The sequence below is a fragment of the Papio anubis genome, chromosome 12 (genome assembly GCF_008728515.1).
Source record: "Papio anubis isolate 15944 chromosome 12, Panubis1.0, whole genome shotgun sequence".
Classification (NCBI taxonomy): Eukaryota; Metazoa; Chordata; class Mammalia; order Primates; family Cercopithecidae; genus Papio; species Papio anubis.
Window position 1 is genome coordinate 109,408,163 of NC_044987.1, and position 27,254 is coordinate 109,435,416.

At 38.6% G+C, this 27,254-nt stretch overlaps 1 protein-coding gene across 1 annotated transcript; it reads left to right on the forward strand.

The window, feature by feature from the left end:
- The first annotated feature begins 24,841 nt into the window (after window positions 1–24,841).
- On the forward strand, window positions 24,842–26,586 carry LOC100997289 (olfactory receptor 5AN1). The gene has a single exon (XM_021925709.1). It carries the CDS (start codon window positions 25,278–25,280, stop codon window positions 26,211–26,213), a length of 936 nt encoding a protein of 311 aa, XP_021781401.1. The 5' UTR covers window positions 24,842–25,277; the 3' UTR covers window positions 26,214–26,586.
- Window positions 26,587–27,254: the final 668 nt, after the last annotated feature.

The window sequence follows — 27,254 nt, forward strand, 5'->3', positions numbered from 1 at the left end:
TAGGTTTTGTGCATAAAGGTGTTAATAGTAGCCTTGAATGATCTTTTGTATTTCTATGGTATCAGTTGTAATACCTCCTATTTCATTTCTAATTGAGTTTATTTGGATATTCTCTTTTTTTCTTGGTTAATCTCACCAATGGTCCACCAAATTTATTTATCTTTTCAAAGAACCAGCTTTTCATTTCATTTATCTTTTGTATTTCTTTTGTTTGTTTCTATTTCATTTAGTTCTGCTCCGATCTTTGTTATTTCTTTTTTTTTCTGCTGGGTTTGGGTTTGCTTTGTTCCTATTTCTCTAGTTCCTTGAGTTGTGACCTTATGTTGTCTATTTGTGCTCTTTTGGACTTCCTGATGTAGGCATTTAGTGCTATGAATTTTCCTCTTAGCACTGCTTTTGCTGTATCCCACAGGTTTTGACTGGGTGTGTCACTATTATCATTCAGTTCAAATAATTTTTTAATTTCCATCTTGATTTCATTATTGATCAATGATTATTCAGAAGTAGGTTATTTAATTTATATGTATTTGGGTGCTTTTGAGGGTTCCTTTTGGAGCTGATTTCCAATTTTATTCCACTGTGGTGCGAACAAGTATTTGATATAATTTCCATTTTCTTACATTTATTGAGACTTATTTTGTGGCTTATCATATGATCTATCTTGGAGAACGTTCCATGTGCTGATGAATAGAATGTATATTCTGTGGTTGTTGGGTAAAATGTTCTGTAAATATCTGTTAAGTTCATTTGTTCTCGGGTATAGTTTAAGTTCATTGTTTCTTTGTTGAATTTCTGTCTTGATGACCTGTCTAGTGCTGTCAGTGAAGTAGTGGGCAAGTAGTGGGCAGGGTCATAGAACTCCCAAGAGATTATATTCTTTGTCTTCAATTTCAAGGGTGGATAGGGAAAAACCATCAGGTAGAAGCAGGAATAAGCATGTCCGAGCTCAGACTCTCCTTAGGCATGGCTTGCTGTGGCTGCTGTGAGGGATGGGGGTGTGATTTTTCAGGCCAAAAGGGATTTTATTCCTAGGGGGATTGTGGCTGCCTCTGCTGAGTCATACAGGTCACCAGAGAAGTGGGGGAAAGCTGGCAGTTACAGGCCTCACCCAGCTCCCACACAGTTCACAGCCTGAATGGCCGGTCTCACTCCCACTATGTTCCCCCAACAACACTGAGTTATCTCCAGGCAGCCTGCAATCAGGGCTCAGAACTTGCCCCAGGCTACAGGCCTCCCCATGGAGAAAGCAAGCTGACTCACAGCTTTTTGGCTGTCTCATGGAGCCTGCAGCAGTGACCCAGTTCCTTCTAAGGATCTGTGGCATCTCTTGGCTTTCCTGGTATGTTTCTGTGGTAGTTCTTGGAGCAAAACTTCATTACGTGAGTCTCTGCATGTTTCTCTGTCTGTCTGAGTGGGAACTGCAAGTCAGTCTTGATTCCTATGTGCCATCATTTTTTTCCCTATAACCAAGTTTTAAATATCATAAACAATACCTGTATGTCCTTGATCTCACCAGCCTATGGCTACAATTTCTTTTCATATACAATTTTTAAAGTGCAAGTTTATATCCTGCATAACTGCATAAGTCCAATATTTTCCTAGGTTCCCTCTAAGGGGACTAGGAAAATATTCCTAGGAAACCCCAAGAAATCTTGGTGTTCTCCAGGTTATTTCAAGTTGTCATTGCCTTCACAGTCAGAAATCAGGTTGTAGATTGCTGCCTTGCTTTTCAGCAAATCTCTCCCATTTGCTTCTCCTCTAGTTTTTCATTCCCTGAATCCCAAAGAGATTGCTGATTTTAAGCCTGTAATATAACACCAAAAATTTGTAAAAGCCTAGCAAAATTCTCTCAGCATTTGTTTGTCTGAGAATCTGAACAGCAGCCCCTGAGTCCCAGATCTTCCCTCTGACATAGCCTACCCAAAAACTGGCAAAGAACAAAAGCAAATGCTGATTTAAAGAGTAGCCAAAAACTGCAGATGAGATATGAGTGGTCTCATTTCCCTAAGCCATGACCATCCACAGTGGTCTTATATAAACTATTTTAGCCCTATCCTCTAGGGTCCTGCTGGGTAGCACAAGCCAGATGACTTCCCTCCAATGTGACTGCCTGGAATATTACTCCCCAGCTAATGCTTTAGTTTCCAAATGCCCAAGGTTGAGGAAAAAAAAAAATTTCACCAGCTATTAACTGTGTTCTTAATTTCTGCTTTAGGATTCAAGGCCAGAACAAAAATGAGGTAAGTGAAACACTCATTTTAAAAACTTTAAGAAGACACTCACTTTCAGGGTCATACAAGTACAGAATCCCTTGTTCTAGTCCTGCTAGAAATGATTTCTTCCCATGATGATTTGTATATTAGCATTCTCCAAAGAGACAGAAACAATAGGATGCATATCTATCTACCTCTCTTTATTTCTCTAGATAGATGATAGATAGATTAGATAGATAGATAAATAGATCAATAAGAATTTATTAGGGGAATTGGCTCACATGACTATAGAAGATGAGAAGTCCCACGAGAGGCCATCTGCAAGCTGGAGACCCTGGGATTTGGTAACATGATTGTCTAAGTACAAAGGACTAAAAACCAGGGAAGCTGATGGTGCCATTTTCAGTTTAAGGCTCAAGGACTAAGGTACTAGGGGGCAACTGGCTATTCCTAGGGTCCAAAGGCTGGAGAACCTGGAGTTCTGATGTTCAAGGGCAGGAGAAAAAGAGCATCCCAGCTCCAAAAAAGGGAAAGGAAAAATACAAGCAAATCAAATAACTTAGAGTTTTTTTAAAAACTAGCCAGTAATAAGCTGAGATAGCCAAAACTTTCACAAAACCATTGTTTTTAGACTTGCTTCTGGGAATACGGTGGGTTATACATTCATAGAAACCACTAAAAATGCTACCTAAAATCTAAATCACATTTTTTCATGTCTTGGTCAGTGAGAAAGGAATAAATTCCTGAAAGTACAGAGATGACAAGAAAGTACAAACCCAAGAAAGTAGTGGACTGTGGCCAACATTTTCCCAGGAGGGATCTGCTAAACCCTGGTGACCTAACACCTGGTTCTGTTAAAGAAAAAAAAAAAAATATTTAATGATACTTGTAAAAGCACACTAACGAAGACTTTATTCAGGACCATTACTACAGGTGTCAGACCACTGCAATGGGGTTGTGCAGTGGGGGAGAGAGAGATCGGATTCAACTTCCAATATAGCACGGACAAGTGGAAATGTGCAGCCAAAGAGTCATGGAGATCAGTGGATGGAAAATTACTAAGTAGAAGCAATCACGTCTTAAGGGAGATTCTGACTAAACTGACCTAACAGAATTCTTGCTTAGGACAGGTCAGGATGATTACACATCAACTAGGGGATGATGAAGGATGAGAAATCCAATCAGGTATCGAAGATGGGGGTTTCTGGCTAACCTAACTTAGGAGAGATTTTTACTAAAACTGAATTTTATGAGGAATTACACAGATAGGCCTAGGAGAAGCTTCAGAAGCCTGACTAAAGTTTGGCCAAGCAAAGAGTCTTTGTGAGTTTTAATGGGTCTGTAGATGAAGGGTAGGAGGAAAAGACGGTGGGTGAGGTTGGTAAGAGGCAGCCTCCATGCCACTGAAAAAGAGCTCCCAAGAGTGACACTCTCAAGGAGCAACACAGAAAAAAACCTAACCCAACAAATTGAGACAGTGATGTAAACAACTCTCTCAGTATTAGTTTGGGAGACAAAGAAAAAGTAAAAAGCCTCCTCTGATCATTCTTAACCTCAAACATGTACGTATTTTGCTGTGGGGCCTAAATTTTACAACTATTGTGGCCCTGAGAAACCGCAAGTAAAAATTATTGATTAAAGGGATTCTGGGGAGGTGTTGCCCTAACAGAAGTAAGATAAACAATATCTAAAGGAACACATTTTAGAATCAAGCCTCAATGCTTCCTGCAGATAAAGTTTAAAGGAACATGAACTTATGATCAAAATTCACTAAACGCACAGGAAAATAGAGCATCTTAAACAAGAGTCAGCCATAACATCAAACTATTGAATCAGCCTTGCAAAATTAAATATTTAAGTTATCTAATAATTTGAATGAGTATGTTTAACATGTTTAAATAAAGGATAATAAAAGTATGATGAAACAACAAGAGACTATCAAAATCAACCATGTGGGAAAAGAGAAAAATTGAACCCATAGAACACAAAATATTATGACTAAAATTTGAAACTCAATGGATGTGATAAACAGCCAGTTAACACAACTTATGATAGAGTGAATTTATTAGAAAAGAGGTCTGTAAAAATAAAACAGAAAACAACAAAGAAATAGAAATAATGAATGTTTCACTAATGTGGAGGATAGAGCAAAAAGCTCCAATGAACATTTAACTCGGGTTCCAGAGACATACAACAGAAATGGAGGCAATTTTCAGAACACAAATACTGTGTTTAGTAAACAGTACATAAGATCTAAGGTTACTATATTGAATTGAAATTAGAGGAAGCTGTGCACATCAGTTTTGTTTGTTTGTTTGTTTGTGACAGGGTCTCACTTGTCACCCAGGCTGGAGTGCAGTGGCACCATCTCAGCTCACTGTAACCTCCGCCTCCCAGGCTCAAGTGATCCTTCATCTCAATCTCCCAAGTAGCTGGTACTACAGGTGCACACCACCATGCCCAGCTAGTTTTTGTATTTTTTGTAGAGACAAAGTCTTGCTATGTTGCCCAGGCTGGTGTGCATATCTTTATAGTTTCAAAGAGAGTATCAGTGTGTATTGTAGCTACTCACTAAATCTTTTTCTTCTCAAGACTGTTGGTGATTATGATGAAGAAAAACATGATGAATACAATTTTCTGCTCTCATCCCACGAGCTTCATTGTTCATTCAATCTCACTGCAGACGGAAACTCCCAGAAGTCTGCAATGATAGATATGTTGCCCATCTGCTGCCATTCTTCCCTTTCATATTGATGACAAATACCTTGACTCTCTTTTCCAATTAATCATCTCATGTTTCCAGAATTTATCTCGAAACAGTGCATCAGGAAGCAATGACTGATCTGATTTTGGGAAAGAACACTTTGGACCTACTTCTCTAAGTATATCCTTATGCTTCCATGGGGATTTTCTTGTTTTATTCATTTGTGTAGCTAGGAAACTGGGAAATGGTTGGGGAGAAGGAAGACAACTTAGATGGCTAATGTTGGCAAATATTTGTAGTTCACACATAGCTTATTTCATTAATTTCAGTCTTTCTTAGGGGAAATATTTAAGACTTCTACTTCTGCCCTTAGACACAACTCTTAGGCTATATTTGACAGCTATTTTCTGCAGATCAAAGCCTCCCATGATTTTCTTTCTAACTTGAGTGCATCTGAGTAAATATGTGTTTGGTTGGGGGATGTTATAATGACTGTCTAGAGAGAATCACAGCTACAGAATCTTGAAGAGATCATATAGTGCCTGAGGCAAAAATATTCTTTTGGTTAGTTACCATTTGGCTAAAGACTTAGGGCCTTGCTTTCCCTGAACTGTCTCCAAAGTGAAAAAGAGAAAAGAACTTCCCAAACTCCTGCCTCAGTTTCCCCATCCCCATGTAATCCCCTAAGCATCCTAAACTTTACATGAGTTCAAGTCACTCTTCCTTATAGGAGAAGTCTTTAACCTGGGTACCATTAATAGGCTTCAGGGTGATTGAGGATTCAATAAAACTGTATGCAAAAGTGAAAAGTGATTGCAGTTTTCTCAGAGTAGAAGATCTGTAGTTTCTAAAAGATTTGTACAAGTGTCACTGACCCAAAGAAGATCAAAAAACCCTGTTCTAGAAATTTTAATTTGTAAAAGTCTCTGATTTGAGAAAATACAAATATGCACCTCCGAGGAAGAGAGCATAATGGCTTTCCGCCTTGTTTTACCTAACTTCTCAGGAACCTTCCTAGAGTAATTAACTTGGTTAAACCACGTCAGTTTCCAAGTGTCTTCTTTTTGTTTGACTCTGCTACCATTCTACTACATTGTTCTTATGTCTCTCTAGGCTTTATGCAAGCAGAAAGACAGTTAAAGAATTGTCAATATTTCCTGATTATACATTCATTGAATGTCAATTATCGAAGAGATTTTTAAAAGCAACTACTCCACCATCTCCATTTTACACATGTGCCTCAGCATGAGTCAGTGGCTTCTCCAATTATTGAGTGAATGGCAGAGCCATGCCTGAGCAGAATCTTCTTTTTTCATCATACAGAGAGATGACAATATTTTCCTAATGTGGCCTATGTCCACAGTCACATATATTTGCAAATTATGACATAAGAAAACATGAAATTAAGCCATTTTAAGAGATATTATACTAATGATACCCATCCATCATTTATTACATAAGTATTATTGGAATGATAATATTTTTAATGCTCTCCTTCAGCAAAATTAACAATGATAATATTTATCAAAGAGAATTTTTCAGTTAAGTTTGATGATTGTGCATGAAAGGTATAAATTAACTCAACATTGATGATTCAAGGTTTTATATTTAGCTAGCTTCACAACGGAATAAAAAACTAAAGTTTCTTTTTTTTTTTTTTTGGAAATAAACCCATTTCCTTCTTTCCCCTTTTTTTACAGCACATGGCACCAAGCAGATCCACGGAAGGCAGTGGAAACCACACCTCTGTAGCCATGTTTGTTCTCCTGGGACTCTCAGACAAAAAAGAACTGCAGCTCATCTTCTTTCTAATCTCCCTGAGGGACTACCTTGTGACCGTGATTTGAAACCTGACTCTTATCATCCTCATGAGGATGAACTCTCACCTGCACACACCCGTGTACTTTTTTCTCAGTTTCCTGTCATTTATAGACATCTGCTATTCTTCTGCCATCAGCCCAAGGATGCCTTCAGACTTTCTAAAAGAGGAAAAAAATTTTTCTTTCTTGCCTGTACTACTCAGTATTTTGTTGGGGCCTGGATGGTCTGGATGAGAGCTGCCTCTTGGCCACCATGGCCTGCAACAGATATGTGGCCATTGGCAACCATCTGCAGTATTCAGCATTGATGGCATCCTGGGGTCCTTAGTAGCTTAGTTCAAGTGAACTCTTTTTCTGTTTTACTTTCATTTTAGGTTCAGTGGTACATGTGCAGCTGTGTTATAGGTAAATTGCATGTCACAAGAGTTTGGTTTAAAGATTATTTTGTCACCTAGGCAATAAGCGTAGCACCCAATAAGTGGTTTTTTTATCTTTCCCTCCTCCCATCCTCCACCCTGAAGTAGGCCTTGGTGTCTATCATTCCCTTCTGTCGGTCCACTTGTTTTCAATGTGTAGCTCCCACTTATAAATGAGAACATGCAGTATTTGGTTTTCTGTTCCTGCGTTAGTTTGCTTAGGATAATTACCTCCAGCTCCATCCATGTTCCTGCAATGGACATAATCTTGTTCCTTTTTTATGGCTGGATAGTATTCCATGGTGTATACATACCACTTTTTTGAAATTCAGGCTACTGATGATGGGAACTTAGATTGCTTCCATGTCTTTACTATTGTGAACAGTGCTGCAGTAAACATATATATGCATGCGTCTCCATGGTAGAACAATTTATATGCCTTTGGGTATATACCCAATAATGGTATTGCTGAGTCAAATGGTAATTCTGTTTTGAGTTCTTTGAGAAATCACCACACTGATTTCCACAATGGCTGGACTAATTTATATTCTCTCTAGCAGTGTATAAGCATTCCCTTTTCTCTGCAACCTCACCAGAATCTGTTATTTTTTGACTTTTAGTAATAGCCATTCTGATTGGCATGAGATGATATCTCACTGTGTTTTTGATTTGTATTTCCCTACTAATTAGTGATGTTGGGCATTTTTTCATAAGCTTGTTGGCCGCATGTGTGCCTTCCTTTGAAAAGGTCTGTTTATGTCTTTTCCCACTTTTTCATGGAGTTGTTTGGTTTTTGCTTAATTTGTTTCAGTTTCTTACAAATTCTGAGCATTAGACTTTTGTTAGATGCATCGTTTGCAAATATTTTCTCCCATTCTGTAGGTTGTCTGTTTACTCTGTTGATAGTTGTTTGTGTGTTTTTTGTCGTTGTTGTTTCTATTTTTGCTGTGCAGAAACTCTTTTTTTAAATTAGGTTCCATTGTCAATTTTTGTTTTGTTGCAACTGTTTTTGGCGTCTTCATTACAAAATCTTTGCTAAGGCCTATGTGCAGAATCGTATTTCTTAGATTATCTTCCAAGGTTTTTATAATTTTAGGTTATAAGTTTAAGTCTTTAATCCATCATGAGTTGATTTTGCTATATGGTGTAAGAAACGAGTCCAGTTTCGGTCTTCTGCCTATGGTTAGCCAGTTATTGCAGCACCATTTATTGAATAGGGAGTCCCTTCCTCATTGCTTGTTTTTATCAACTTTATGAAGATCAGATGGTTGTAGGTTTGTAGCTTTATTTCTGGCTCTCTATTCTGTTCCATTGGTCTATGTGTCTGTTTCTGTGTCAGTAACATGCTGCTTGGTTACTGTAGCCTTGTAGACTAATGAAAGTCAGTTAACATGATGCCTCCAGGTTTGTTGTTTTTGCTTAGAATTTCCTTGGCTATTTGGGCTCTTTTTCTGTTCCATACAAATTTTAAAGTATTTTTTCTAATTCTGTTGAAAATGTTATTGGTAGTTTGATAGGAATAGCATTGATTCTGTGGATTTCTTTGGGAAGTATAACCATTTTAACTATACTGATTCTTCTATCCATGAGCATGGAATGTTTTTTCCATTTGTTTATCTTGGATTTCCTTGAGCTGTGTTTTGTAATTCTTATTGTAGAGCTCTTTCACCTCCCTGGTTAACTGTATTTCTATGTTTTTATTCCTTTTGTGGCTACTGTGAATGGAATTGAGTTTTTGATTTGGCTTTCAGCTTGGGTGTTGTTGGTACATAGCAATGCTACTAATCTTCATACATTGATTTCATATCTATTAGGCCCATTTGCTTGAGTGCCTAGTTCAGGTCTTGAATATCTTTGTTAGTTTTCTGCCTTGATAATATGTCTAATACTGTGAGCAGGTGTTGAAATCTCCCACTATTACGATGTGGTTATCTAAGTCTTTTCATAAGTCTCTGAAAACTTGCTTTATGAATCTGTGTTCTCCTGTCTTGGGTGCATATATATTTAAAATATTTAGGTCTTCTTCTTGCATTGAACCATTTATCATTATGTAATGCTCTTCTTTGACTTTTCTTATCATTGCTGATTTAAAGTCTATTTTTACTGAAATTAAAAGAGCAATTCCAGCTTCTTTCTGTTTTCCATCTATTCAAGCAATCTCTTGTTTGCATCTTTGCTACTGTGAGCCAAACATGGTTCAACATTTCTTCTGTTAGTTACCTCAGATTATTTCCTTGTCTTGTTCCAATCCTTTCATCAGCCAGATGATTCTTCTTTCAGTAGCTATTTTTGTTGGGTACAGTTTTAGCTTGATATTCTCTTGTCTTACAATTTTGTCACAGCTTTCATTCTGAAAATATTCTCAACCACAGGTTGTACCAAGGCCTTTAATACCTTTGCCTCCCACCCGTCAGCTGTGCCCTCTTCTGTGGTACAGTCCTGCCTGTGTACGTGCATCCCAGCTCTAGCCACTGCATGAAGCAGGACAAGGTGCTGTCCGTGTTCTGTGTAATCCTTATCCTCATGATAAAGCCACTGATCTATAGAACAAAGAGATAAAGAGACCCTCAAGAGGGTGATAAAAAGCAACATGTTTACCTCTGCAAGAATACTATTTGGGCAAGTATTAATATTATTAAAAGGAAGATACGAGTAAAAATATGTAAGGGACATTCTGTAGGTCACAAGAATACATAGGTAGAAAGAAGTGTGAACCTGGCATCCTGGATTCCTCGTGCCATTGTGTTCAGCTACCACCAAGTGATTTGTCTGAGGCAGTGTCACTGATATTAAAATATAATTTAAAATCTAGTTTCTGTGATAGAATCTAGGTAGACTGAACCTTATAATATAATTATGTTTTGATAACAGATGTGCTGATAGATGTTATATGTAGAGAAATGACAAGAACCTAGGAAACCAGACAGACTGTTCTTTTCTTCACTGGTTTTTTAGTTGTTTTTAAATAAATTATAATATGTATATTTGAGGTTTATAATAAGATGTAGGATACATATATAGCAAAATAGTTAATATAGTGATGTAAATCAACACATATATCATTTTGCATAGTTATTTTGGGTAGAAGAGCAACTAAAATCTACTTATTTTACAAAAATTCCTAATACAATTTTCCTGACTGTAGTCTCCTGTGTACATGATATCTCCAAACATTTCCATCCTGCATAATCTGCTACTTCATAGCCTTTAGCTTACATCTCTCCATTTTGCCTCCTCCCCTCCACCTACCTCTGCCCCTCATAACCAGTTTTATTTTCTATGTCTATATATTTGACCTTTACTCACAAAATACATATATATGTGCAATCATGCAATGATTTTTTTCTGTGTCTGGCTTGGTTAAATTTCTCTAAGTGTTTTTTTAATGTCATAAATGGAATCGTTTTCTTCATTTCTTTTCAGCCAGGTTATTATTTGTGTATAAAAATGCTACTGAGGTTTGGGCGTGGTGGCTCACATCTGTATTCCCAGCACTTTGGGAGGCCAAGGTGGGCAGATCACCTGAGGTCAGGAGTTTCAGACCAGCCTGGCCAACATGGTAAACCCTGTCTCTACTAAAAACACAAAAATTAGCTGGACATGGTGACACATACCTGTAGTCCCAGATACTCAGGAGGCTGAGGCAGAAGAATCGCTTGAACCCGGGAGGTGGAGGTTGCAGTGAGCAAATGAAGAAAACAATTCCATTTATGACATTTAAAAAAACACTTAGAGAAAAATTTAACCAAACCAGACACAGAAAAAAAATTGCATGATTGCACGTACACATGCATGTATGCAGTGAGCAACCTCCACCTAGGTGACAGATGGAAACACCATCTCAAAAAACAAACAAACAAACAACAACAACAAAAAAAATACCTACTGACTTTTGTATGTTTACTTTATATCCTACAACTCTCTAAATTCATTTATTAATTCCAACACTGCAGTCTCCGGGGTTTGTGCAGTCTCTGGGGTTTTCTACATATAGTATTATGTCATTTGTAATTAGAGATAATTTTACTTTCACCTGTCTGATTAGGATGCCTTTTATTGTGAATGAGGTTGCCTTCCCTGGGCCTGACTGTTATTATTATATAGGAATGCTAGTGATTTTTGTACGTTGATTTTATTTCTGATATCTCTGGCTAGTACTGGAAGCACCATTTTGAGTAGATTTGGCAAGAATAAGCATCCCTGCCTTGTACTCAATCTTAACTGCTTTTCCCTGTTGATTATAATATTAGCTGTGGATTATGCATAAATGGCCTTTATTATGTTGAGAAATTTTCCTGCTATACCTAAACTATTAAGAGTTTTTATCAAGAAAGGGTGTTGAACTTTGTCAAGTGTTCTTCCTGAGTCAATTAAGATAATCATGTGCTATTTATCATTCATTTTTTTAATGTGACATATCACATTGATTGATTTCCATATATTAAACCAGTCTTCCATGCCAGGGATAAATTCCACTTGGTGATGATGTATAATCTTTTTGATAAGCTGTTGAATGCAGTTTGCTTACTTTTTTAACTTTTATTTTAAGTTCAGGGGTACATGTGCAGGTTTATTATGTAGGAAAACTCATGTCACAAGAGTTTGTTATACAGATTATTTCATCAGGCAGGTATTAAGCCTAGTACTCATTAGTTATTTTTCCTGATCCTCTCTCTTCTCCACACCCTACACCCTCCAGTAGGCCCCAGTGTCTGCTGTTCCCCTCTATGTGTCCATGTGTTCTCCTCATTGAGTTCCCACTTAGAAGTGTGAACATGTGGTATTTGGTTTTCTATTCCTGCTTTAGTTTGCTAAGGATAATGACCTCCAGCTTTATCCATGTTCCTACAAAAAAACATGATCTTATTATTTTTATGGCTGTATTACATGGTGTATATATGTATCACATTTTCTTTATCCAGTCTACCATTGATGATCATTGCTATTGTGAATAGTGCTGCAATGAGCATATGCATGCATATGTCTTTATGATAGAAAGATTTATATTCCTTTGGGTGTGTTCCCAAATGGGATTGTTGGATCGAATGGTAGTTCTGTTTTAAGGTCTTTGAGGAATCGCTGCACTGTTTTCCACAATGGTTGAACTAATTTATACTCCCACAAACAATGTATAAGCACTCCTTTTTCTCTGAAACCTCACGAGCATCTGTTATTTTTTGACTTTTTAACTAATAACCATTCTGACTGGTGTGAGATTGAATTTGCATTTCTCTAATGATCAGTAATACTGAGCTTTTAAAAATATGATTGTTGGCTGCATATATTTATTATTTCAAAAAGTGTTCATGTCCTTTGCCCAGTTTTTAGTGGAGTTGTTTGGTTTTATTCTGTAAATTTAAGTCCCTTGTAGATGCTGAATATTAGACCTTTGTCAGATGAATTTGCAAATATCTTCTTCCATTCTGTAGGTTGTCAGATTACTCTGTTGATAGTTTCTTTTGTTATGCAAAGCTCTTTAGTTTAATTAGATCCCATTTGTCAATTTTTACTTTTGTTCCAATTGCTTTTGGCATCTTTGTCATGAAATGTTTGCCCAAGCCTATGTCCAGAATAGTATTGTCTATGTTGTCTTCCAGGGTTTTTACAGTTTTGGGTTTCACATTCAAGTCTTTAATCCATCTTGAGTTAATTTTTATATATGGTTTAAAGAAGGGGTCCAGTTTCAATCTTCTGCATGTAATTAGCCAGTTATTCCAGCACCATTTATTAAATAGGAAGTCCTTTCCCCATTGCTTGTTTTTGTTAACTTTGTCAAAGACCATATAGTTGTAGGTGTGTGGCCTTATTTCTTGGTTTTCTATTTTGTTCCATTAGTCTATGTATCTCTTTTGTACCAGTACCATGCTGTTTTAGTTACCGTAGCCCTGTAGTATAGTTTGAAGTCAGGAAGCATAATGTCTCCAACTTTGTTCATTTTGCTTAGGATTTTCTTGGCTATTCATTCTTTCATGGTTCCATTTAAATTTTAAAGTAATTTTTCCTAGTTCTGTAAAGAATGTTATTAGAAAATTTATAGGAATAGTATTGAATCTACAAATTGCTTTGGGCAATATGCCATTTTAATCATACTGATTCTTCTTATCCATGAGCAGGAAAAGTTTTTTGCATTTGTTTGTGTCATCTCTGATTTCTTTGAGCAATGTTTTATAGTTCTTATAGAGATCTTTCACCTCCATGATTAGCTGTATGTCTAGGTATTTTATTCTTTTTGTAACAATTGTGAATGAGGTTGCATTCCCTGGGCCTGACTGTTACTACTATATAGGAATGCTAGTGATTTTTGTACATTGATTTTTATCCTGAGACTTTGCTGAAGTTTTTTGTCAGCTTAAGGAGCTTTGGAGCAAAGACTAGGGGGTTTTCTAGATATAGGATCACATCATCTGCAAACATGGCTATTTTGACTTCCTCTCTTCCTATTTGGATGTCCCTCATTTCTTTCTCTTCTCTAGCTGCTCTGGCCAGGACTTCCAATACTATGTTGAGTACAAGTGGTGAGAGAGGGCATCCTTGTCTTGTGCAGGTTTTCAAGAAGAATGCTTGCAGTTTTTGCCCATTCAGTATGATGTTAGCTGTAAATTTTTGATAGATGGCTCTTATTGTTTTGAGGTATGTTCCTTCAATACGTAGTTAGTTGAGAGTTTTTAACATGAATGTATGTTGAATTTTATCAAAAGCCTTTTCTGCATCTATTGAGATAATCATGTGTTCTTTGTCTTTAGTTCTGTTTTTGTGATGAGTCACATTTATTGATTAGCCTATGTTGAGCCAAGCTTACATTCCAGGAATAAAGCCTATTTGATCATGGTGGATAAGCTTTTTGATGTGTTCCTGGGTTTGGTTTGCCAGTATTTTGTTGAGGATTTTTGAATCCATGTTCATCAAGGATATTGGCCTGATGTTTTCTCTTTTGTTGTGTCTCTGCCAGGCTTTGGTTTCAGGATAATGTTGGCCTGATAGAACAAGTTTAGGAGGAGTTCCTCCTCCTCAATTTATTGGCATAGTTTCTGTATAAATGGTACCCGTTCTTCCTTGTGTATGTGGTAGAATTCAGCTATGAATCCATCTGGTCCTGGGCTTTTTTTGGTTGGTAGACTATTTATTACTGACTCAATTTCAGAGCTCATTCTTGGTCTATTTAGGGATTTGGTTTCTTCCTGGTTCAGTCTTGGGAGGGTGTATGTGTGCAGGAATGTGTCAGTTTCTTCTAGATTTTCTAGTTTATCTGCATAGATGTGTTCATTATATTCTCTGATGGTTACTTGTATTTCTGTGAGGTCAGTGGTAATATCCCCTTTGTCATTTCTAATTGTGTTTATTTGGATCTTCTCTATTTTATTCTTTATTAGTCTAGTTCGCAGTCTATTTTATTAATTTTTTCAAAAAATAAACTGTTGGATTCATTGATCTTTTGAATGGTTTTTCATGTCTCAATCTCCTTCTGTTCAGCTCTGATTTTGGTTATTTCGTGTCTTCTGCTAGCTTTTAGGTTTGGTTTGTTCTTAGTTCTCTGGGTCTTTTAGTTGTGATGTTAGGTTGTTAAATAGAGATCTTTATAAAGCTTTTATTTGGGCATTTTGTGCTATAAATTTTCCTCTTAATGCTGCCATAGTTGTGTCCCTGAGATTCCGGTTTGTTGTGTTCTTTTTTCTTTTTTTCTTTCTTTTTTTTTTTTTTTTTTTTTTGCATTTCTTTCAAAGAACTTCTTGATTTCTGTCTTAATTTCATTATCTACCCAAAAGTCATTCAGGAGTAAGGTTATTCAATTTCCAAGTAATTTTATGATTTTGAGCAAATTTATTAGTCTTGATTTCTAATTTGTGCTGTTATCTGAGACAGTGGTTGTTATTATTTCAGTTCTTTTGCATTTACTGAGAAATGTTTTGTGTCCAATTGTGGTTGATTTTAGATTATGTGCCATTTGGTGGTGAGAAGAATGTACATTCTGTTGTTTTGGGGTCAGGAGTTCTCTAGATGACTATTGGGTCCATTTGATGAAGTGCTGAGTTCAGATTCTAAATATCTTTTTAAATTTACTGTCTTGATGATCTGTCTAACACTTTCAGTAAAATGTTAGTGGGATGTTGAAGTCTCCCACTAATATTATCTGGGAGTCTAAGCATCTTTGACAGTCTCTAAGAACTTGCTTTTCGAATCTGGGTCCTCCTCTATTGGGTGTGTGTATATATATATATATATTTAGCATTGTTAGATCTTCTTGTTTAATTGAACCCTTTACCATTATGTAATGTCTTTCTTTGTCTTTTTTGATATTTGTTAGTGTAAAGTCTATTTTGTCTGAAACTAGGACTGCAGCCCCTGCTTTTTTCTGTTCTCCATTTGCTTGGTAGATTTTTGTCCATCCCTTTATTTTGAGCCTATGAGTGTCACTGTATATGTGATCGGTGTCTTGAAGACAGCATACCAATGGACCTTGATTCTTCATACAGTTTGCCATTCTATGCCTTTTAATTGGGACATTTAGCTCATCTACATTCAAAGTTAGTATTGATATGTGTGAATTTGATCCTTTCATTGTGCTGTTGGCTGGTTATTATGCTGATTTGGTTGTGCGGTTGTTTTACAGTGTCACTGGTCTGTGAACTTCAGTATGTTTTTGTAGCGACTGGTAATGGTCTTTCCTTTCCATATTTAGTGCTTCCTTCAGGAGCTCTTATAAGGTACATCTGGTGGTAGCAAATTCCCTCAGCATTGCTTGTCTGAAAAGGATCTTATTTCTCTTTTGCTTATGAAGTTTAGTTTGGCTGGATATGAAATTCTGGGTTGGAATTTCTTTTCTTTAAGAATGTTAAATATTGGCCCCTAATATATTTTGGCTTATAAGGTTTCTGCTGAGAGGTCCATTGTTAGTCTGATGGGCTTCCATTTGTAGATAACCTGAACTTTCTCTCTAGCTTTCTTTTCACATTTTTTCTTACATTTTGAACTTGGAAAATCTAATAATTATGTGTCTTGGAGGTGATCTTCTTGTTATATATCTTACTGTGGTTCTCTTCATTTCCTGAATTTCAATGTTGGGCTCTCTAGCTAGGTTTGGGAAGTTATCATAGATTATATCCTGAAATATGTTTTTCAACTTGCTTACACTCTCCCCATCTCTTTAAGGGACACCAATGAATCATAGATGTGGTCTCTTTACATAATCCTATATTTCTCAAAACCTCAATAGCCCAGTTCCAAAAAGCAGAGATGTAGCTGTGACTCTGATCCTGGTAATCAGGGTACAGCACTGACACAGCTCTAAGGAAGAGGGGGTGTTCCAGAGGCTCAAGCCCTGGCTAGCAGGGCACAACTGTCACTCCCCACACTGATGGGGCAGAGTATCAACTTGGGCACCAGGGGAGTAGGCATCTTGTAGTGATGACTCTGGAAGTAGGAAAAGGCAGTAGCCTAGGCTCCATAAGGCTGGGTACAGCAGCAGCAAGAACTCAGGAATGATGGGTGGAGCTGTGGTTTGTTCTCTGGGGCTTGGAGAACAGGGCAACGATGGTCCTACTCCCTAGGGAGGCAGGGAACCTCAGCATGTCAGATTCTACAAGGGAATCCAGATTCAGGGAGGTGGATATCTGTGGCTATTTGACCCAGAGGGCAGCAGTCACAGCTCAGCCAAGACTCTGTTTCCCTGGAGACTGGGATACCACGTCAGCTCAGGTGCCTGGGAGGCAGCTGCTTCACTGGGCCCTAGGCCTGGGACCCCACATGGCTGGATGTGTGACTAATCCACAGGCCGGGATTGCTGGTCCCCAAAGGACAGGATTCTGTCTTGACTCAGGCAGGGTGGCTCTGTTATACTGGACTCTGGTCGCCAAGGGACAGGCACCACATGAACTTAGTTGCTGGGGTATAGTTGCTCTGCTATAGGGGCAGAAGGTCAGAATCCTGAAGGAGCAGGAGCCAGTAGGCAGAGGTGCAGGCCTTTGATTGCTCCACTGGGCCTGAACTTCTGGTTCCTGGCAGGTAACATGCCACATCAACTTGGGCACTTGGGGCATGTGGCTTCTCTGCTGGGCATAGGCTTTGATTAGCCAAGGGATGAGATGCAGCAGCAAATGAGATGGAGGAGATTGTCAGCTTCTTCCCAGACAGTATGAAGCTGCAGCAGCTTGTTCTTAGGCATAGGAAGATGAAGCAGCTTGTTCTTAGGTGACAGGTAGCTGCAGCAGCTCAGCTGGTAAATGGTGTGCTGCTGTGTGTGAGCGTGATGCAATAATGGCAGAGCCTGAGGGATGAAGGGGTGCAGTGGCTATGGGCCCTTGGAACAGTAGCTCCAGTTTCAAGATTGCACAGTGGCAGCTTGGACCACAGAGAGTGCATATGAGATGGGCTCCATCTCTGGAGTCGTGCAGCCTTTGGAACTCCAGGCAGCCTCCTAAGCTGGGCACAGGGCCTATGAGGTCTGTGGGACTCGTAAGTAGTGAAAACTGTAGGTGTCCATGACAGTGACAGGGGCTGCTGTGGCCTCCTACTTACCTTTTCCTCACAGAGAGAAACCCACTCCTGGTTCCAAGCTGATCCCCACTGGAGGGAATGGATGGCAGAATCAAGGTGGTTTCTTCCTGCTCTAGGTGGCCATCCTGAGTTACTGTGCACCACAAAATTTCCACCACTCCCTTGCTGTACTCCAGCATTCTCCTTTAGTCACTCTGGTCAAATTGTGTCTACTTGTTGTTTTGGTACTTTTTTATAGGGGTGATGAACAGTAGCCACCTGTAATTGACCATCTTGCTAACATTACTCTGAATCTGTTCGTTTATTTTATTTCTGGTTGTTAAGCATGTATTTATATTCCAATAAAAATAAAATAACATAATGTATAATTAAAATATTTAGATCCAAGCAAAGACAGAAAGAGAGTAAGTGAATGAAAGAGAGAAATAGAGAAGAGGAGAAGAGTGCATGAAAGGGGAGCAGAGAAGAGAGGAGAGGAGAGGCGAGGGGAGGGAAGGGAAGGAGAGAGGAGGGGAGGGAAGAGGAGGGGAGGGGAGGGGAGGAGAGGGGAGAGGAGGGGAGCATGGTGCAGGATGGCAATATTTGTTTGGGTTTATTCCCAAATAACCCTGTTCCTTCCACCTTACCCTCTGAGCCTACAGAAGGACGTAAATTTTTAAAATAGGAAGTAGGCAAGAAAAAAATGGTAGGTGGAAAGGGCTACTGTTAAGGTGAAGAGTTGGGGAGATTCCTAGAGGTGCAAGGAAGTCAAAGCCTGCAATTTCTTGGCATAGGTGCACCTGGAGCATGCTTCATGGCAGCCTCCCAGAGACGGTGCAAGACCTCAGAAATGATGGCTATCGTCGCATGTCTAGGGAGGCTGGACCCAAGTACCTGAGGCCTGAGCCTCCCAGGGATTCCAGGGCCTTAAGTTTGACCAGGGAGCAGCAGAAGCACCAGACCTAGGGGTATCATGGTGGCTCAGAGACAGACCAAGATAATTTTTTTTAATGTGTAAGAGATATTTCTCTAGTCTAGAGTTTATGTACTAAATTTCATTTATATTACATTAGCATTTATACAACATTTTACACTTCATGTAGTTACAGCACATAGATTTGATTTTTCCTATACCCATATGAGATTCGGCAGGTGAGAAATTATCCCAATTGCAGATGGCATACTGAGGCCTATCATGCTCTTCTCATTGTAGTTAACAATACATCTCGAAAGATCTCCAAATCAAAACAACGTAAGTTTTATCTGCTATTAAACAGAAGGCATGATTTATACTACACATGCTGATAAGTGCTTTATAGTCTTTATCCAATTTAATTCTCAATGAAAAGCTACTCTGTGAAGTAGCTATTACTATTAGCCCCATTTTATAGGTGAAAACACTGAGGCTTAGAGAGGTTAATTTGCTCAAGGTCACACAAGTAGCAAGTGGCCAAGCCAAAATTCAACCCAAATTGTATGATATCAATACCCATGATCATAAACATGAGAAGCCATGGCTTTGTTATGAATTAGTCTTATTGTATTCCTTAGTGCCTCAATTTCCTCACTTATGCATGGGAAATAATGCCACGTCTGCCTTGCAGGACTGCTGTGATAATTGACTCAAGTCAGGTATTTGAGGAACTATGTATGTAATTACCTAGAATGAAAGCATTTTGTAAGCAGAGAAGCGTACACCTATCAAATTTATTGCTATCAAGCTATATTACTGGCTAGGGTGTCATCTTGGGCAAACCCTTTAGCACTCTGGTCTCAGAGTTTTCACCCAGAAATTGAGAGTTTTGGACTAGAAGATCCCTATCTTCTTTCCAGCTCCAATGACTTCAAGTTGAGTAAAAAGTTGCAATACTGACATCATGATAGGACAATAGGGAAACAGGGAATTGACCCACACAGCAAAGTGGGGCATGAGATCAGCAGGGACAAAAACTCCATGACAACCATGGCACCAGAGAGCGAGTACCTGGCATGCTTTCTTTCTCTAATTGGCTTTTCTCCTTTCATCTCTGCTCTCGGCGGCACGTTTAAGAGGATCCCCACGTGAGACCATCTCTCTTGCTGTGAGTGGACAGCCAATTTTATGGTCAAACATGCCCATCTTGGAGTGTGATATGCCCACCTGAAAAATTCCGTAGGAAAAGAAATTGGCAAGAACTCTGTCTTCTTGGGGAAGCTGGGTCAAGGTCACAGGACAAGACTTGGAACAGTGGATTCTGTACCGTCTCAATATCCATGTAATTCTGCCAGTAAGGACACGCATGGAACAGAGTTTATGGTCCTCAGTCTCTCTCATTCTTTAACTCTTTCCTCTTCCTCACTTCCACATTCTGTACCTAAAGTTCCTCGTTGGACCCTCTTTCTCCTTACTCAACCTTCTGTAAAAAGAAAAACCTCAAACACAAAATTTCAGGTATTATTCTGGGGTGAGGGATGGGTATTGAATTCTTAAGGATGTGACCTTGAACACTGCTATCTTCTTTTTTTTCACCTGTAAAATGGGGATGTTGGAATGATCTATAGTCAAATATATGTTGTCTATAAAGCCTGAAAGAGGAATCAAAAATGATAATTTACTGAGTTTCAGAGGAATATCCTAAGATCAAAACCTGCTTGGGTATGTATCCCAGTTTTCTCCACCCCAAGGGCACTTTTAATTTAATGTTTGCCCTTCAGGGTTCTGTTTTCAAAATGCTAATGACTATCTTGATTCTGTTTAAATACATAGCTTTGATTTATGATCTCTGAATAGCAAGAGACACATTGAGTCTTAATGATACGACAGAGTACTCATATATCATGTAATTAGAACTTCTGAAATACTTCAAAATTGCTCCCTGTTGTAATTTTTGGAGACCCTGGGATCTGAAGACACCGTCCTGGGCAACACAGATATCAGAGATATTCACTCCAAGCACAAGAAGTGTTGGTTTAAATATTCCTTGTAACCTCCTTGTGCATATATTGTTCTTTATTTAGCAATGTTTCTGGCTTTACCTGATTTTGTACCCTGCACAACTTTGCAAACTGACCATGTCCTTATTAGAGTAGCACTGGATAGGATTTTGATCACCTACATTCATCTAGTAAAATCTTTAACCAATATTTACATCAATTACCTTTTCCTCTGCAAATTGTCTCAGGAAATGGTGAACATATGTAAGGAATTAATCAAAGAGAGTGAATGTATCCAGAGTTTTTTCTCTTTTTCTCTAGCTTATCAAATGTCAACAAGGTAAGTTTTCAGGATAAATTTTATCATGAATATGAAAAGCAATCCACAACTCCTTGTTCTTTACAGGAAATGGTAGATTACATAGAGTATATTTAATTATGTCTGCCTGTGTCACCAGAATGTAATACAAAAGTAAAGAGTTTTAGTGCAACAAATTGATCAACAATTTGACTTATTTTCACTGAATTGACCAGTTATATTGGTGTCTGGGGGATGCTATCTGTAAGAGCTTGTATTTTGAAAATATTTCCATTAAATCTAACTCACCTTGGATAACATATCTGAGAAATTGTACTAGAGGGTTTTTTTAATTTTTAAATCTTTTTTTAATTTTAATTTTTATTTTAAGTTCTGGGGTACAAGTGCACGATGTTCAGGTTTGCTACAAAGGTAAACGTGTGCCATGGTGGTTTGCTGCGCCTATCAACCCATCACCTAGGTATTAAGCCCAGCATGCATTAGCTATTTTTCCTAAGGCTCTGCCTCCTGCCACTCCACCCCCTGACAGGCCCCAGTGTGTGTTGTTCCTCTCCCTGTGTCCATGTGTTTTCCTAGTTCAGCTCCCACTTCTAAATGAGAAGATATGGTGTTTGGTTTTCTGTTCCTGCACTAATTTGCTGAGGATAATGACTCTGCATTAGTTTACTGAGGATAATGGCTTCCAGCTCTATCCATGTCCCTGCAAAGGACATGATCCCATTCTTTTTATGGCTATTCTAAGAGTAAACAGAAAGATTTCTAAGTTAGTAAACTCATAATGGAAATAAAACAAAAATGAGATTTTCTTAGTTTGGCATTGAAACCTGAATGAAAGAACCATTTAATAATGAATGTGTTAAAGAGAAACTTGTTGAGTTCTGCAAATATTAGTATACACGATGCTTAGTATTAAGTAACCAAACATCTCTACTAATCTGTGTCCTGTATACAGTCAGCATTCTCAGCTTGAGGGTACTTGGTGGTAATGGAAGAAAAAGCAGCATCAGGAATTGACAATCCAGCTGCATGGGAGATAACACAATCATTCATCAACAATATTCTTTAGTCTGGTTTAGAAATCATCTAATTTAAGAAATAATTTTATTGAGAGCTCCTTAATACTTCAGTACTAGTTCTTTCTTTATTCCCCTTTAAGAGAGATGTGATGATGGGAATGATCCTTGCTAACGTTTCTGAGGTCTTACTGTTTTTGTTTGTTTTGCTTTGTTCTGTTTTGAGACGGAGTCTCACTCTGTCACCCAGGATGGAGTGCAGCGGCATGATATCTCAGCTCACTGCAACCTCCGCCTCCTGGGTTCAAGCGATTCTCCTGCCTCAGCCTCCCAAGTAACTGAGACTACAGGCGTGTGCCACCACGCCTGGCTAATTTTTGTATTTTTAGTAAAGGTGGGGCTTCTCCATGTTAGCCAGGCTGGTCTTGAACTCCTGACCTCAGTCAATTCGCTTACCTCAGCCTCCCAAAGTGCTGGGATTACAGGCCTGAGCCACTGTGCTAGGCCAAGGCCTTATTGTTTTAAGCCCTTTGTGTCATTCCATCCTTGCAACAACCCTATGAGATGGTAATGATTATCAGCTTCCTTTGTAGATGAGACAACTGAGGTACAGAGAGGTTAATCACGTGCTAAACATCACACAGCCAGCAAGTAAGATTCAGGAAAGTCTATTCTCCACATTCTATCTCTTGTCCCCACCCCTCTCTCTCTTCCGCCCTCCTCCCCCTCCTTTCTCCACCCTATTAGTGATTTCCACATTTAATAATATTTTTATCATAAATGTAGAAGCTGTAGAAAAACAAGATAATACAGATAACAATAAAGAAAAAAATCAAAATGATTCTATCCATTACTTTTAATGTTTGATATTATAAATGGTTTTTAAGGGGGGTGTGTGTGTGTGTCTGTGTGTGTGAGAGAGACAGAGAGAGAGAGAGAGAGAGAGGAGAGAGTGGGGGGGGGGAGAGACAGCTCATCATGCACGCAAAATAGTTCGTAAAAAGCAAATAATTTTCCCCCAGAAAAGTAGAACTACCTTGTACACTCATCAATGGTACATATGAGTGCTCATTCCTTACTGATTTATACAATATCGTATATATTAAGATAATAATTATATTCTTTTTCTGTTTTATCACTGTTTTCCCCCATTCATCAACTGTCTTTCAAATATGCTTTATATAAGGGTTTTTCTGCCATGACCAACTTTTAAATTGCTTTGCCATATTTTTTCTCTTATAATTTCTGTTTTGGTGTTACTTTTCAGGAATATCACTTCCATCCCAAGATTATATAAATGTACATCTATTTATTCCTCAAATACGCTTTTACCTATAGTGTGGCAGGTCTCACAGACCATTTATAGAAGAGTTTGTTCTTTCGCTATCAATTGAAAATACTTTTTCATATATAAAATTCTTACCAACACTTACATTGATTTGTGAAATTTTTATTTGTTCTCTGGTACATGTCTGTTATTATAAGAATAATGAATTATCAGTGTTCATAATACTTTTCAATATCTGAAAGTTAATATCCTTTCTAATTATTCATCTTTTTCAAAATAATCTTGGCTATTATCATTGGTTTGTCCTTTGACCTCAAGAAAGGACAGTCTGAGTATGGAACAGAGTGAATGTACATAATCCATGCATACCTTTGGTTGATGCAATTACTTTTGCACCAACCTAATACCATAAGTCTGTTGGTAAGCTCTAACTTGCTGATTGTATCTACTAAAAAAAAAAAAAAAAAAAAGATATATCTCTGTATTATTAGAGAATTGAAATATTTACTTTGACCTTTCCTCTAGTTTAAGATCCATCATAATTTGATGCTGGTTTTCCATTGACCTAGTGTACCCAAAGTCAAACAAACTGAAGAAAACAATGGCTTATGTGGCTTGTATCATCATGGCCCTTGGTGGTTTGACCAGCATGGACACTAGGTCTGAATCTACACCTGCTAAGAGGCAATGATGCCTGGCCATCTACAAAGCTGATGCTGGCTCATGAATCTCCTCAAATTAACCCATGAAAATATTACTTTTCACATTCCTACCCACAGGTACACCTGTCACTCATGGTTATTTGTAAGCAATCCATGATAACAATAGCCAACCTCTGTTGAACCATTGTTGTATACCTAATTGTGTGCTTAGCTTTTGCAAGAATTTTCACTAATAACCTTCCCAGTAACTTGGGAAGTTAGAAGCTTTTATTATCCTTACATTATTATATCATTGTCCTTTCGTGCCCCAGCAGTAAATTAAGCTTAATGTTTTTATGTCACTGGTACAAGTTAATAGAAGAAGTATTGGAACTAAAACTCCAAAGTCTGAACCCTTAGCCACATTACTATGCTGTTTGCCAAATACCCTAAAATTGAGGCAACCGTTGAGGCCAAGAGTGAGCTGCACTAGCTCCTTCTGGAATGCTTCGTATGAAGGCTTCCTTAAGGAGATTTATTCCATAACCTTATTGAACACCCGTGTTCTGTCTGCCTGAAAATATTATCAGAATTTATATTATTGTTAAGGCCAGTTTAGATATGTTATATTGAATACATTTTTATTAAAGTAGGAGAAGTTATTATAAACAGGGAAAGTAATTTTTCTAAAGGCTAAAATAAAAAGTATTTTAAATCCACTTAGATAACAATCCAGGACAGGACTGCTGTCCATCAGACATATTTTGGAAGGAGATCATTTAAGCTTTCATAATTTTTTTTTCTTTTGAGATGGAGTCTCGCTCTGTTGTCCAGGCTGGAGAGCAGTGGCGCGATCTCAGTTCACTGTAACCTCAGCCTCCTAGGTTCAAGTGATTCTCCTACTTCCCAAGTAGCTGGGATTACAGGCCTGCGCAATCACGCCCGGCTAATTTTTGTATTAGTAGAGATGGGGTTTCTCCATGTTGGCGAGGCTGGTCTCAAACTCCTGACCTCAGGTGATCTGCCCACCTCAGCCTCCCAAAGTGCTAGGATTACAGGCATGAGCCACGGCACCCGGTCTAAGCTTTCATAATTTTAAAGCAACAGTTATATAATCAATCATCAGAGGTACTTTTTAAGAAAAACGATTACCTTAATTAGTGATCTTTACCTTATACATAATACTCTCATCATTTCTATGGCATATTTTTTAAAAATTACCAGTCAACTTTTTAAATATATTTTTTAATCATCATGATACTCCATGAATTAATCAAGAACCTGAAGCATTGTGCAGGTACATGCTGACAATTCAAGAAGAAAAGTTGGGGTCTTTCCATCAGAAGAGTGAAACATTTCTCCCTTTCCAGTGCTTGTTGGAGGAAAAGATGTACACATATGAAGATGGTAATGTTATCACTTCACCTGAGTTAGCAATCCATTCTCTTGTCTCCTTTCTGATATTAGGAGCACCGAGCCAATGACTAGGGGAGGAAATATTACAGAAATCACATATTTCGTCCTGCTGGGATTCTCAGATTTTCCCAGGATCATAACAGTGCTCTTCACTACATTCCTGGTGATCTACATTACATCTCTGGCCTGGAACCTGTCCCTCATTGTTTTAATAAGGATGGATTCCCACCTCCATACACCCATGTATTTCTTCCTCAGTAACCTGTCCTTCATAGATGTCTGCTATATCAGCTCCACAGTTCCCAAGATGCTCTCCAACTTCTTACAGGAAGAGCAAACTATCACTTTTGTTGGTTGTATTATTCAGTACTTTATCTTTTCAACAATGGGACTGAGTGAGTCTTGTCTCATGACGGCCATGGCTTATGATCGTTATGCCGCCATTTGTAATCCCCTGCTCTATTCATCCATCATGTCACCCACCCTCTGTGTTTGGATGGTACTGGCAGCCTACATGACTGGCCTCACTGCTTCTTTATCCCAAATTGGTGCTTTGCTTCAACTCCACTTCTGTGGGTCTAATGTCATCAGACATTTCTTCTGTGATATGCCCCAACTGTTAATCTTGTCCTGTACTGACACTTTCTTTGTACAGGTCATGACTGCTGTATTAACCATGTTCTTTGGGATAGCAAGTGCCCTAGTTATCATGATCTCCTATGGCTATATTGGCATCTCCATCATGAAGATCACTTCAGCTAAAGGCAGGTCCAAGGCATTCAACACCTGTGCTTCTCATCTAACAGCTGTTTCCCTCTTCTATTCATCAGGAATCTTTGTCTATTTGAGTTCCAGCTCTGGAGGTTCTTCCAGCTTTGACAGATTTGCATCAGTTTTCTACACCGTGGTCATTCCTATGTTAAATCCCTTGATTTACAGTTTGAGGAACAAAGAAATTAAAGATGCCTTGAAGAGGTTGCAAGAGAGAAGGTGCTGCTGAGTTTACAGATTCTCAGATTTCTGCCAGATATGTCCCATCAGAATCCCCTTAGCCCACAAAACATCATCATGAATGAACTAACAAAGATCATACTCCCTACTGCCTTTGGACAAAGAAGGCTTGATTTGATGCAGAAAATATGCCAATATGGACCAACAGGTGACTCGATGCCACAGACATCAGGATCTTTAGGTCCTGGAGGTTCATTATTTTTATCCTACATCAGGTGTGGCCTCATCATTTATTAATCTATCCAAAAGTATTTGTGAAACAACAAGATTTAGAAATCTTGGCCGGGCGCGGTGGCTCACGCCTATAATCCCAGCACTTTGGGAGACCAAGACAGGCGGATCACGAGGTCAGGAGATCAAGACCATCCTGGCTAACACGGTGAAACCCCGTCTCTACTAAAAATACAAAAAAATTAGCCTGGCACGGTGACAGGCGCCTGTAGTCCCAGCTACACGGGAGGCTGAGGCAGGAGAATGGCGTGAACCTGGGAGGCGGAGCTTGCAGTGAGTGGACATCGCGCCACTGCACTCCAGCCTGGGCGACAGAGTGAGACTCCATCTCAAAAAAAAAAAAAAAAAAAGAAAAAAGAAATCTTTTGTTTCTTTTGGCTTCTCAGATCAAAGAACGCTCAATGTTAGGACTTTGCCACTAGAGAAATGAGGCCTGGCACAGACCCCCAGGAGTTTAGAAACATCGTCTCCCATATATGCTGATACAGCATAACAAAGACATGGTGGTAACCATTGATTATTCTGTGTTTCTGGGCAGGAGAGAATAAACAGACAGAGGGGTTCTGCCGTTGGAAAGGGAAAAAAAAGCAATATATTGGCCTGGTTGTGTCTTTAAGAAAGAGCAACCTGAGATAGCTGCAGATTGCCTAAGATCTCTCTCAGTACTAATCATCTAATACATTTTTGGCAATTTCCTTGCCTACACCAGCTGTAGCACAAGGAAGAAAGAGGTGATTTTAATCATGAAGTGGGATAGAAACAAGGATATGGTCCCTCCAATGACATGTACTTTTGAGTC